Raw genomic sequence first — 14293 nt, forward strand, 5'->3', positions numbered from 1 at the left:
TCTGCACTTCAAATGCTCCAGAAAAAGAGAGAAGCATCACCGCGACATTGGTTGGGGTGGGTGGGGGAGAGAATTGAGAATTAACTTCTGGGTGGGGTGGGGTTGGGGGGGGGGGGGAGAGAACCCGGGTAACGACAACGACAACAACGACGACGACGACGAAAAAATCCGTTATAAAATACTCCTTTTTTTTAAAAAAAAATTATTTTAAAAAAAAATTCATCGATGAACGAATTGTTTCGATTTCATCAAAATCCCTGGGGCTGCTCTCTGGTGATTTGCAAGAAAAAAAAAACCCCACAAAACAACAAAAAAAAGGGGGGACAGGACCCCCCCCCACCACCCCCAAGTCCTGCAGCTGACGGTGGTTTGGGGTTGTTACCCCCACACACACACACCCCCCACAGCGTCACAGACAACTTTGATTGTGATCTTTAACTCCATCTGTGTTTTCCAAAGGCTCAGCCTAAACAGCACTTGATTTTAAAAGTTGTTGTTTTTTGCTTGTTGTTGTTGTTGTCACTTTTTTTGGGGGGTGGGGGGTAAACGAGACCTTGGTTGTTGTGCTTTTTGGGGGGGGGGGGGTGGGGGTGTGGAGAGTTGCATTCATCTGGATTTCTCTGCGTCTCCTTGTTGCTTTGCTTTCGTGCGACTCTTGTAGTTACCTCTCTGGGGTTGTGTTGGGGGTTCCCTGAGTTGGCCAAGATTTTCTGACTTGCATGTCTTTTTTTTTCTCTCTCTCTCTCTCCCCCCCCCCCCCCCCCCCCCCTTTTTTTTTGTCTGTTTTAGGGGCCGGTTGATTAGTTGATTACACTTTTGATTTTATGTGGACTGATTTTTTTAAAAAAATAATAAGAAACAAAAATGATGCAAACCAAGGATATCCGTGTTCTGGTCCTAAACGATATGGAAAAGCTTGAAAAGACACTTTTTCGACTACAACAAGGTGGGCACTTAAACTCACAGTCTGTGCACGTAGTAGAGTGTATCCTCTATGTCTATGTGACTTTTGTAATGTCTCATTTCTGATAAAATAATGATGTAATACTTGATCTTTAATATTTTCAAACATGCATTATATGCATCTACCTATATAGGTATTCAACATGAATATAATGGTTCTTGGACTGCAACCCTAATTAGTTACCTTTCAACTTTGTCCACTTTAGAGGATTTGAGCGGATGTGATCTATTTAAAGCTGATTTGATCACAAAATTATAAGGTTACACTCGGAGAGCTGGCTGTTTCCTGTCTTGTCACCGTGCAGGCTAACATTTAGTACAGTTTAAGTTTTTATTCTTCACTTCAAAGTTGTTTTTTTTTGGTCTGCCTTGCTGTTTCTTCTTGGCAAAGAAAGATGTACTGAAAGATCCAGAGAGAAAATGCATGCTGGATTCTGTTTCAAAAAGATATCAAATGCACTATTAAACCTGATCAAGAATGAATCTGGAATTGTTCATTCATCTTTTGACAAATATGATTTTTTGTTTATCAAATGACTTTTATGAAGAATTACAAATAGCTTCATTATTAATCAGTGTTGCACAATAACCTCTGGAGCTTCATGGATTGAGAAGAAGGATCTTACAAAATGATTGCTATTTCAACATTTTATATCAGTTGCATAAGTTTCATAGAATTTTTCAATACTTGCAAAGGTTGCGTATTTTTACTGAGATGCTAAATTGAATTTTTACTTTGAGGATTTTGGACTGAGGAATCACTGGCTTTTCTCCCTTTTTTTAAAAAAAAAGTCACCCAGCAGACAGTTGACCTTTGTCTATTTTGGGAATAATATGTATGACAAGTACTACAGTAATTGGCTACTACCATTTAAAATTGGATATCATGGTTGTAATATGATCAGTTAACCACAGCCGTTGGATTTTTCAGCAGGATATATTTTGTGATTTGCAGTACTAAATAAAATTATCCAAAATATTAACCTTTTTTTTTCTGAATTAACTTGTTGACCATTTCTGCTTTTATTTCATCACTTTCTGGGGGTAATTATCCCTCACTTAATTCACAACTGTTTGTGGGACATTGGCTGCCACATTTCGCCCACAAATACACAGTCAATTCACTTTACACTTTTTTGTGAAGCACTTTGAGACAGCGTGATAAGGCACTATATCAAATGCAGGATTATTATTATTATTTGTGAAGCACTCCAAGACATCCTATTGGAAGGGTGCTGTATAAATGCAAGTTGCATTTGTTGTTGCCTTGCATTTTGCTGTATAAAGGCTGCAAATGTCAGGCTTACATTTAGTTAAATTATAATTAGATTTATTTTAATAAAAATCAGCACCAATTTATTTGATATTTGTTTTTGGAGATAGGAGTGGGAAGGTGCTTTCGGTTTCTATGGTTTTATAACGTTTCACAGACGAGTTGCAAGTTTCACAACACAGTTCATCAACATGTGAGATTCCTAAAGTTTTAAAATTGTTAGAAAAGTGAGTAAAATGATTGTAATTCAGATTGTAATTCAGAACTGATGTGTTGAACTGTTTATACTTCATTTTATTAATTAAATTTAATGTTTTTTTAATATTTGCTTTAGGACATGAACTGCAGTTTCACCTTGGGCCATCCTTACAGGGGAAAGATATTCAATTGTATACTAACTATCCAATTCGTGCCGATTCTTTTAATCGTCATCAGTTTCATGTACTGAAGTGGATTAACCCATCAGGAAAAGATGACGATACTGATAAACACTGTTCAATTAATCTTCAAATATCTGGATCATTTCACTTCTACTTTGGCTATGGGTGAGTTTAACTGAAGATCTCTGTAAGCTAGTATCTCTAGGTTGTTTGAAAGTTAACACTCTAATATAATTTAAAAATAGGTTTGAGGTTAAATGCCTTTACTACAATAAATTACATGGTGTTGCGAATGATAAGATTTGTGCTAAGCAAGGTAATGGGGATAAAAGCCTGGAAATGACATGCATTTTCATTTAACTAGAAAGAGGAAATAATAAAATAGGTGAATATTGAAAATGTTTGTCTCTAATTATGAGTAAGCTAAAATGGAGGAAAAGATGGAAGAACTTGTTGTATTAATATGTTTCATTTTGTTTTAAAGAGACCAGCCAAGGAATGGTGCCGGCTATTTTGTTGTTGATCCCGTTCTACGTGTTGGACAAGATCGGATTCTCGAACTGGATTGCATAACTTCTCAGACATTCATGGCAAAATGTTTGGGCCCCTTTGATGAATGGTTGGACAGGCTAAGAGTTGCCAAGGAATCAGGTAATAGAAATCAGTACCATATAAATGATTACTATTGTGAAGAATTCAGAAAAATGGTTTGAAATATTGAGGGTACCTTCATTTGGGATTTTGTATAATACTGGCTTGTGGGAACTTATTTCATGGTAGTGGTGTATTCCAGTATTTTAGAAGACAATTAACTGTCAAACCGACTTTCACAATGGATTTTGACTCCTTGTCTAGTGGAAAACTGGCAGAAATAGAAGTTTCTGGTTCCTGCCAAGAAGAACCTTTTGTCCCAAGTGTGTTGCATAAATATGCCATTGTCTATACTCTGCCTCTTTTATGCTGTAATTAAGTCTTTATTTCTGCTCATTTATTCAGAACTGTGAGGGGAATGGGGTGTAAAGAAAGGCATCAGCTAGAAAATTAGCATAGACACAACATAGCCATGAAAGAGACATTTTCTGCCTGGAAATTGGTTATGGGGCAAGTACCTCAGCAGTCAGTCAAGGAGATCACTTCATTACTGAAGGTTCTCTTATTTGGTTGAAATGATGAATTGAGCTCCTGTCTATCTGCTAAACATTTAAAGAACCTGTGGGCGATATTCAGAGTTTCTCCCAGTGTCCCAGTCAACAGTCCCACCCCACCCTATATGGGGAGGAAAAAAACAAATCAGTCACCTATTTATTCCAATTATAAAACAAACATTACAACAACCTCCTGCACTATTAGGCTGGCTTTTGGATACTAGCATTGCTCGTGCTGACCTGTGCAGGACTGTTGTAATAAACAAATATCAGCCTTGAACATGTTGATCTGTTGCATAAAAGCAGGAACCAGCAGGATCTTTCAGTTAAATTGTCCTTGTTGGGATTTTGTCATTCACCTCATTAAGTTGCATATGTATTAATGACCATACGAAAATAATTTGTGCACCTTGCGTATAGGATGAAGTTCTAAAATAAAGTGAGTCTTTCCTAATTTACATAGAGATGGATTTGCTGAAATGTAATATCCTTTCTTTGAACATTTAACATCTGTTAAATATGTAAATAAAAACTCATAACAGTGTAAACTTTGTTTAACACATTATAAAGGAGTACTTTTTTTCTTTTAACAGGTTACAATATGTTCCACTTTACCCCACTCCAAGCGCTTGGGAATCCAGATCAGGCTATTCCCTAGCTGACCAGTTAGAACTAAATCCGGATTTCTCGAGGCCTGACAAAACTTATGACTGGAATGATGTTGCACAACTAGTACACAAGTTGAGGGAAGAATGGAATGTACTCTGTATCACTGACGTGGTCTATAATCATACAGGTATGATGACTTGTTGGAAAACACTGGTTAATTGTTAGCACTGTTGATGAACCGCTGGCTTTTTAATATTAAATGGGCCGTCAGAGAAACCTTTTTAAATGTAATATTTGAATTTTGAAACTTTTTGTCATATAGACTGTAAGTTGGAGATTAATCAGTGCAAACAACAAGAAAATTACATTTACATAGCACCTTTCACATCGGGAAGACATCCCAAGGCACTGGACAATCTGTTTCGGACCTGAGCTGAGGATTGGGAGGGGAAAGGAGGGTGACCAAAGGCACGGTTGAAGAGGAGGGTCTTGAAGGAGGCAAGGGAGGGGGCAAGGCGGAGGGACTGTGATGGAGTTCCAGAGGGTGGGGGCAGAGTTGCAGAAGGCCTGCCCACTAAACCAACAAAACGCGACTTACATTACTTCCCTTTGTAACTCGGTCGCCTGTCTCCTGGGTCCAATGTCTCTGGACCCGTGTTGTAAAAAGGCACTGTATAATGACTGACTTTCAGATCATCAAATCCTCCCTGATGTCACTTCCCACACATTACATGCTATGAGCAGGAAGTGCCTTTGGCCTTCTGCAGACTGTGACTGTGTGTTATGTGCAAATAGAGGCTCTTCCTGAGCTCCAGAGAGCAGGGGAGAAGTGTGAAAGTTCATCTACCAATAGTGGGAAGGGCAAGTCTTCATGAAGCAGACCTGCATAAACAGAGAATATATTTAGTGTCAACAGTTGTAGGGAAGAATGGATGTATTTTCAACATGACATTTCACATTTGCAGTGCAAAATGATCACATGAGTTATTTTCCATGCTCCATCATTATCTTAGAGATAGCATCTAATAAAGTTAAGATGCACCATGAGAATAACCCTACAAAGTGTATTTTATAATGTGATTTATTTTATTTATTTTTACTGTATTTTATTATTTATTTATAATAAATACTTGTCTGTTACATGCTTTGCACTTATACTATCTCAGATCACAATGTGTAGTTTAAGTATTTACGAAATTGATCAGATAACAAAGTTTTATTTTTGTGGTTTCTAATAATTGTACCAGGTACAATAATTACCTGGTACCATAATACCATATGTATGTTGGGTTGGCTGTAATCTGACTAATCATTTTGTGGTTTAACTAGTAAGATTTTTTAAAAAGGTGTTTCATATTTAAAAATGAAGCTTTTAATTTTGTGTAAGCAGAATAACTTCAAACAGTTAGAACCACTTATTTCTTTAAGCGGAACAGTAATAGAACAAATGTATGACTTTGCTTTAAAAATTTGCTGTTTGAAATCGTTCAGATTGGTTGTCTATTTTAAAAGTAATGACCAAGTAACCGGAATGCAAATTGTAAAATGCTTAGGGAGGCTAGTAATCAACTTGTTTTATTTTTGTAAAGGTCAGAGTGCTATCAGAATGTGATACTGGGCTTGCTTTAAGTGTCAGCTTCTAAATGATCTTCAGATGGTCAAAACTAACTTAGTTAGACGTGCAGGCTTGTTTGCAATAACATTGCAAAGTCGAGTATTTCACTTTTGAAGTATTTCTTTCATTAGCTGAACTTTTTTTTCTAGGCCTGGTTTGTAACAGATGAAATTCTGGAATAGATTGATCTATTTGCATCATGTATGTAGGAAGGTCAACAGGGAAGTGGGTTGGGTGCTTTGAATGAGCCTTTCACACAGGCTGCACTGTCAGCTTGGGTAGGTCAGCAATGTGGCTACAGCAACTTAGACAACTTCACTCCCACATGAAGGAAGCTATGTAGCCAGAATCAAAATTGTGACTCACAACTTGGAAACTATTTTGGTTTTATATATATATATATTATATATCTTATTATTGCCATGATGCTTTGGCTTTCATCCTGCAGCACTCTCTGGGTAGAATCTTAGCAGGCTATCATGCCAAATAATAATAATAATCCTTGCATTTGATATAGCGCTTTTCACGTCGGGAGGACGTCCCAAAGCGCTTCACAGAACACACTGTAAAGTAAATTGACTGTATATTTGTGGGCGAACGCGGCAGCCAATTGTGCAAGCAATGTCCCACAAACAGTCGTAGATTGAAAATGACCAATTTATTATTGTTTTTGGTTTTGGAGGGATTATTATTAGGCGTGTGGAGTAAGGAAACTTGCCCAAGGTTTCGCCCTGCCTGGAATTGAACTCAAGTTGGTTGTGTTCAGATCCCTAGAAGTTACTCAATCTGTACAATGTTCTGTTCTGGTCTAGAGTACTGTGTACAGTTTAGTTGCTGGGATATAAGGAGGCTGCTTAAGCTAGAGGCTGTGCAGAGGAGAACAACAAGGATGATCTCTGTGTTAGAGGAATGAGCAATGAACAACACTTAGAGGGTTCTTCATTCATACAAAGAGATGTATCAGAGGGTATATAACATTTTTGAGCTCGGAACAATACTTTTGGATTCATTGAGACAGCAGAACAAGACAGCACAGGTTTAGGTTTCAAAGGGCAATTGCATGGCATATACCAGGACCTATTTATTTCCCCAGAGAGTAATTAACAATTGAGAAAGATTTGCAAGACGGAGGCCAGGACGGACTCATTTAGGATAAAAGAAAGACTTGATGTTGTTAGGGGAGGACCTTAGAGTGTGTTCTCTGGAATATATTAAAAAAAAACTTTTTTTAAGATAATCCAACATGCCATGATCAAACATGGTTTGTGCTTCATTTTCTGTTTGCAATTGAAAGGTAATGTCACATTGAGGCAATTAAGCTTTTAAAAATTTTTTGATGCTAAATACTGTCAGGTTAGCATTTATTTCATCTCTTGATTTGTTTATTGAAGCTGTTTTTTTTTCCCCCACCTCTTACGACTTCCAGCTGCCTCCAGCAAGTGGCTCCAGATACACCCAGAATGTGCATACAATTTGGTGAATTCTCCACACTTGAAACCTGCCTGGCTCTTAGACCGAGCTTTATGGCATTTAACTTGTGACATGGCTGAAGGAAAATATTACCATAAAGACCTGCCTCCTCTTATTGAAAATGATGAACATCTTAATGTAAGTACCACAAGGCTCAAGGAATACAAATGCAAAAATAATATCCAAGATACCCCCAAATATCGTAACTTTATATTGTTTGCCTAATGACATGAATCGGCTTTGTGCATTAGGGAATTTAATTATTAACTTGGTTAAATAGCTTGGGGTGTTGGGACATATTTGAGTACTTTGAGTTGTGTTAGGACATGTTCTCAGATTTCATAGAGGGTAATTATTAAATTGCAAAATGTTTATTTTGCAAAGCAGAGGAGTGATTCAAAACTGGCCAACTGGAGTTGAAGTGTTCATCTTGAGGGGCAGTGTAGTGATGTTGGGTGCACTGATATCCAATACCATAAAGTAAAGACCAACAGATGTTCAAGACATAATCTATCAAGTTCTCGATGAGAGAAATTGGGTGGGAGGAATGAGCAGAGACTGGTGTATTTTCCAGCAGGAAGGAAACCTTGCAGGCAAAGTACAGCTGTATTGTCCTTAGTGCCTTATAGTTGGGTTGTATTGAATCTCTTGGCTGCTAGTATCAGCCAAAGGTGGATGGCACTTTTTTTTTAAATAAAGGAAAGTGGGTGGAGAAGAACTTGACAATATTATAGCACTTCTAAAAAGTGATCCATTTGTAGTATTTAGCAGCAGAAACCATAAAGAGATGCAACTGCATTTAAATATTCTTTTGACAGATCATTCGTGCAATAATTTGGGACGAGATTTTTCCGAAGCTAAAGCTATGGGAATTCTTTCAAGTGAATATTGACAAAACCGTCAATGATTTCAGAAATCTGCTTAATCAAGGTACAGTGTAACAAAGATTATATACAGTACATTTACATCATCATTCAAGGATTTTTTTGTATTTCGTGCCTTCAGCTCCCCTCTCGACTCTACCCCCTCCTCGTTCCCTCCCTTCCCTCACCCTGACCATTTCCCCCCTGCTCGGGTCCTGACCCAACTGTACAGCGCCTTGGGACGTCCTCCCGACGTGAAAGGCGCTCTATAAATGGAATCTTGTTGTTGTTGTATTTCAGTATTCAGATATTTTAAAGTCTGGAATATAGGTAAACATTTGCATTCTTATTCAAGGTGTGGATAAGAAAAGGAGATGCGACGTCAAACACATCCTTAAGATTAATCAAGATCCTGAGTACAAGAGGCTTGGCTGCACAATCAATCTTACCACAGCAATCAAAACATTCACGCCTAATGGGTAATCATACAAAATATACTTTGTTGGTTAGAATTGCTATTTTTGAGGATGTCGAGAATTGGAGTTCTCTGAAGGATGGGAGGAGGGTGTTTAGATTTCTCCCACCCCCATCGTAAATCCTTTTGGCAATTAAAGATAACTTATTGGCAGATTATGGAGTGATCTTAACCGTGTTCAATGTTGCAACAAATGTCTGTTTGAAATTTGTTAATTTTCAATGTCTGTTTTCAGCAATCTAACTTATTATAGCGTGAACTTATCACGTTCGTAATAAGTGACGTGTAGCAATTTTGCATTCACATTTGTTCAATGCTTAGTTTTAAATTTTGATTAATTTCATACAAATTGAGTCTTTAAATTTACTATAAATTTAATAATTAAGTATATTCCTGTGAAGTGCTTTGAGCGGTCTCAATGATATGATAAGGCGCTATATCAAATGCAAGGATTATTATTATTATGGGAAGGAGATCTGTGCAAAGACAGATGTACATTGTGGAGGTTCAGTTCAGGTTGAGTTGGTTTGCACTGGGATTTTAGAGAGTAGGGTGTGTATTTGATGGTCGAGGAAAAAGTCATGCAATGCAATATGAAACTGATTTACTGGATGCTAGAAGGTCATGAGTCATCAACTGTGCCATTTCACGTTTGTTGTGCCAAGACTATCTGCAATGAGATCTTGTGTGAAGATTTCCCCAAATAGGGAGAAGACTGACTCTTTAGTGCAGGACACATTCAGTGTGGTACAGGATTTGCTTTAGATGATGTTAGATACTTCATATGATATTTTGGGGGATCTCTTCCTACTTTTGAGTGTTTGTGAAGGGAGATTGTGCAATAACTTGCACTTATATGACAGTCTTCGCGCCAGGTAGTGTCTCAGAGCGCTTAACAGAGACGGGGCCTGACTCTGAGCTGGGGGTGGTGGGGGAAGTGGCTGTAAGCATGGTCGAAGAGGAAGGTTTTCAGGTGAGACTTGAAAAAGGGGAGAGAAGGGGCAAGATGTAAGGATTGAGGGAGAGTGCTCCAGAGTTTCAGGGTGTAGTGCCTGAACGCCCAACCTCCAATGGTGGGGGGGAGCATGCAAGGGACGAGCAGGATGCCGGTTGAGTGGAGGCACTGATTGGGGAATGAGCAGGTCGGAGAGGTAGGGAGATGCTACAGAGTGAAGGGATTTAAACATGAGTGTGAGTGTTTGTAAGGCGGGAAGGCTATGATTTCCTGAAGTTCTACAGCTCAACAATAATACTCCCTTCTTAACAGAGAATTGATTTAATGTGACTTTCTGTCTTTAGTTTTACTATAAAACAGTTATGAATATACCGCTAAGAAGAATTCTTTAATGATTGTTTTTTACAATAGTAATAGTGTTGCTGAGATAGACGAATGCTGCAACTGGCTCCGTCATAAACTGGAAGAGTTAAACGGGGAGCGCTATGAGGAAATGCTTAACCATCAGAAACAAGTACGTTTTATTTTTCCATCTAAAACATAAAATAGTATTTAGGATTTGTTGCTTTTAGAATGTCATTTTGTATTCCTTCTCCATTTTCAGGCTGTGAACTGTATTTTGGGGAGCGTTCTTTATGAACGCCTGGCAGAACATGGTCCCAAACTTGGTCCTGTGACTAAAAAGGATCCTTTAGTTACCAGGTACTGCAAAATATTCCCTCAAAACATTATATTGTGTTCTAATGGAGTGTGTTATTTGTTCTAAGCGCTCTGGGATGCCACCTGGCATGGAGGGTGCTAAATAAATGGATGTTGTTGTTGTTCTACTCCCTACTTGTGTTCCAAACATTGGATCACTAAAATGGTTAATCAGCATTAAGGAATTATAGGTTAACTATCATTCATCTACTGTTACACTTATCTGAGAGTGTTGAGAGTGAACTCACTCGTGCAAATGAGGTGGATGCTCTGGGACTGCACTGCTCAATGGTGTCTGACTTCTGCAGTGATATTTAATATTTGGAGGAAATGAAAACCCCTCTCAGATCGGAAACTAAATCTACGTCAAACTGCCACCAGTGGAGATTATCAACTGTTTTATTATCCTTGGCAGGTATTTCACATTCAAATTTGGAGAAATGTCCATGGAACAGATGGAACCATTGATGAATCAGCCGGATAAAGCTGCTTTTTTTATGGCCCACAATGGATGGGTCATGGGCGATAATCCATTAAAAAACTTTGCTGAGCCAGGTGAATTGTTAACTTGCATTCAAGAATATTTTCATTAATTTGAAGCAAAAACACTTGATAGAAGGAAATGCAATTGGGGAAATCAGTTGCTCATAGAAATAAGGTAAAATAAATGGGAATTTGTTCTCTTTGTTGATCCCCTCTTTGCTCCAATATTACAAATGATCACTTTGCATTTTTGTCTTGTTTGCAGTAATAGCAAACTTCTTCCCAGATAACAATAGCAAAATAACATTTCAATACTAAATAATCCATTGATAGTTTAGCAGTGCTTCATGCACATCCATCTCATTAGAGATTCATTGCTATCCTGCCTGCCTTTCCTTTGGTTTCCTCTGAGCCAGTTCAACCCCATGTAGATGATACAAACTCCCTCTATGTAGGATAATATTAATACATAAAACTCATACTGTGACTTTGTTACATCAGTCTCATAAAATTATTAATATATGAACTTCTTGAAATTCATCCATTACTTCAGCATTGCTACATTTCTTTGTGAAGGATAAACCATTCTTGAAAGGCAGAATTTGTAATTTTTACAAAATTACTGTAATTTTTAATCCTCTTAACAGATATGGTGTTTTTTTTATTTTTAAAGGCTCAAATGTTTACCTAAGGAGAGAACTAATTTGTTGGGGTGATAGTGTCAAATTGAAGTATGGCAAGAATCCAGAAGACTGTCCTTATCTTTGGGCTCACATGCGCAAGTACACAGAAATCACTGCCAAAATCTTCCATGGGGTGCGATTAGACAACTGTCATTCAACACCTATACGTGCGGCTGAGGTATGGGTCAAATTTTACTTTGGAAAAGTAAAAAAAATTAAGATTGATGTTGGGGAATAATGGATCTCGTTTAAATCTGTTTTTAACTCATTTTGAATTGAATAATATATTCTTTCTCCTTTACTAAGCTCCACAAGCAAACAATCCAATCTGCTTTGTTAGTACAGAACAAGTGGATTCCTGTAGCTCAGTGGTTAGAGCACTCGCTTTGCAAGCGAGAGACCCGAGTTCAATTCCAGGCAGAGCGAAACCTTGGGCAAGTTTCCTTACTCCACACAGAGCCTAATAATAATCTCTCCAAAACCAAAAACAACAATAAATTGGTCATTTTCAATCTACGATTGTTTGTGGGACATTGCTGTTGCCAATTGGCTGCCGCGTTCGCCCACAAATATACAGTCAATTCACTTTACAGTGTGTTCTGTGAAGCGCTTTGGGACGTCCTCCCGACGTGAAAAGCACTATATCAAATGCAAGTATTATTATTATTATAACAAGTTCCAACCTATTGCGCAAATAGCGCAACTGGAGCAGTCTGCTGTAGATTTTCCAGATACTGTGGCTAGGAAACCAGTTTGCCCTGTATTGATCTATCAAAGAATGTCAGGCTTCCTAATAAAACGTTAGAAGCTGTTTAAGCATGAATGTGACTAGAACAAGGTCCTTGTTTACTTTTAAGCAGAGGAGAGTATGTTTTAGCATTTTCCCTACTCTCTGGGTGGAAGACACACAGTGTCACCTTAGCTCTTTCATTTGTTTTGTTTTGTTAAAAAAAAAGCATTTTGTCCTGACTACCTCCACAAGACTTTGGCGCTAACTGGGCAAGACTTTCTGACAGACTTTCTAACATTGATTGTGTGAAAGAAATGGCAGTCAGCAATGCTGTGTGATTCAATCAAAGATTATAATTTTGATCCTGCGTGATTTTCCACACACAAGCAAATTCTTTAGGATTGATTTTTCAATATTTTTCGTAAGACATTTATTTAATGTATGTAATTGCTCAAGGCAAATTACTGCAGAAACTGCCTTCCAACTAAGACTGAATTAAAGAAGTTTTCAAAATTCTACACAATTTTATATTTTGAGGCAATGACCATTGTCTTGGAATTCAACAGATAGGGCTGAGACGACCAGGATGATTATTTCTAACTAACACCTTTTTTGTGCATCAGGTTTCTGATGCGGAAAACATGCCATTGCAGAAATAATCTTTGACTCCATTAAGTTTTAAAATATTACTGTTATGCTGCAGCTGAATTAGGATTACTTTTGATATTTTAGTCGTCTTTCTTAAGAAAGCAAAGTTGGTTTCATGATGCACTTGCAGTAATATTTCAGTGATAATTTTAATAATTAATAAAGAAAAGGGTTCTTTTTTCTTTCCATAATTCTGCTGCTGACTTGCAGCAACTTTTTTTTTCCCTCATGCATGTTCAATTACTTTTTTTAAAATTAATTTTGGCAATTTTCTCTCCTAATATATATTCCTAACGTTCCATGGCAAAACTGTTATGAATTTTCTACTTATTGGTTCAATATTTAATTCTATTTTTGTATGGTATTCATCGTTATCTCTCCCATGGCCCAGCCTGGGTCTCTGGTTTTGCATTACGTCCTATTTCTGCAACCCTTTTCATTTGTTCCTGTTGCCTCTTCATCTGCAGTATATGCTGGACACGGCCAGGAGAACGCGACCTAATTTGTATGTAATTGCTGAACTATTTACTGGAAGTGAGGAGACGGATAATATCTTTGTGACTAGACTCGGCATAAGTTCCTTAATTCGAGGTAGGCATGAGCATAGGGCAACACAATATTCTTAACAGCATGTACAAAATTCCTCTTTTGCCCCCCCAAAAAAAATCTTGCATGTAGTTTTCTATTGAGTTTGGAATGATTGACTAAGGTATTTACGAAATGTTCCAAAAGTCTTGTTTCAAGTGCTTGTTAGAAACGTGTTTGACTTATAAGTGCCCACCAATATATTGCTACAATGTTGGATTTTGTTACACAGGATGGGCGATTAATCAAATTGTCTTTAGGAAAAGTTGGATGCACAACATTGTGTTCCAACATTGTTGTGACGTTAGAACTTCATAATTCTTTCTATCAATGAACATGCAGAGCAAGCATTTTGTTTCTTAAGGCTTGCGGGCACTTTTGCGATTTTTTTTTTTTACAAATGTTTCACATGTAGTATAGTAGTTTTCTGTATACTGATGACACTTAATATTTCTCTCTCCGTTTCAATCTGTTGCGTGTCACAGAGGCGATGAGTGCCTACAACAGCCATGAGGAGGGTAGGCTGGTCTACCGTTATGGAGGAGAGCCAGTAGGATCTTTTGTCCAACCAGCTGTGCGACCTCTTGTACCTAGCATTGCTCATGCTTTGTTTATGGATGTTACTCATGATAATGAGTGTCCGATTCAGGTATGATTTCATGCACTTGCTCAGTAAACAAATTGTAACTCCTTCGGCATTGGATTCAACGAGTTTTA

General features: G+C 37.8%; 1 protein-coding gene across 1 annotated transcript in view; it reads left to right on the forward strand.

The window, feature by feature from the left end:
* The window catches only part of agla (amylo-alpha-1, 6-glucosidase, 4-alpha-glucanotransferase a), a 28656-nt gene that overhangs the window by 752 nt on the left and 13611 nt on the right, over positions 1 to 14293 (forward strand). Inside the window, 14 exon segments of the mRNA XM_007887097.2 lie at positions 790 to 946; positions 2571 to 2781; positions 3101 to 3267; positions 4355 to 4393; positions 4396 to 4557; positions 7412 to 7593; positions 8274 to 8385; positions 8674 to 8797; positions 10160 to 10262; positions 10353 to 10450; positions 10863 to 11002; positions 11604 to 11791; positions 13459 to 13582; positions 14062 to 14225. Coding sequence (XP_007885288.2) covers positions 865 to 946; positions 2571 to 2781; positions 3101 to 3267; positions 4355 to 4393; positions 4396 to 4557; positions 7412 to 7593; positions 8274 to 8385; positions 8674 to 8797; positions 10160 to 10262; positions 10353 to 10450; positions 10863 to 11002; positions 11604 to 11791; positions 13459 to 13582; positions 14062 to 14225 — 1896 coding nt within the window. The 5' untranslated portion in view covers positions 790 to 864.

This window comes from Callorhinchus milii, unplaced genomic scaffold (genome assembly GCF_018977255.1).
Source record: "Callorhinchus milii isolate IMCB2004 unplaced genomic scaffold, IMCB_Cmil_1.0 Scaffold5, whole genome shotgun sequence".
NCBI lineage: Eukaryota > Metazoa > Chordata > Chondrichthyes > Chimaeriformes > Callorhinchidae > Callorhinchus > Callorhinchus milii.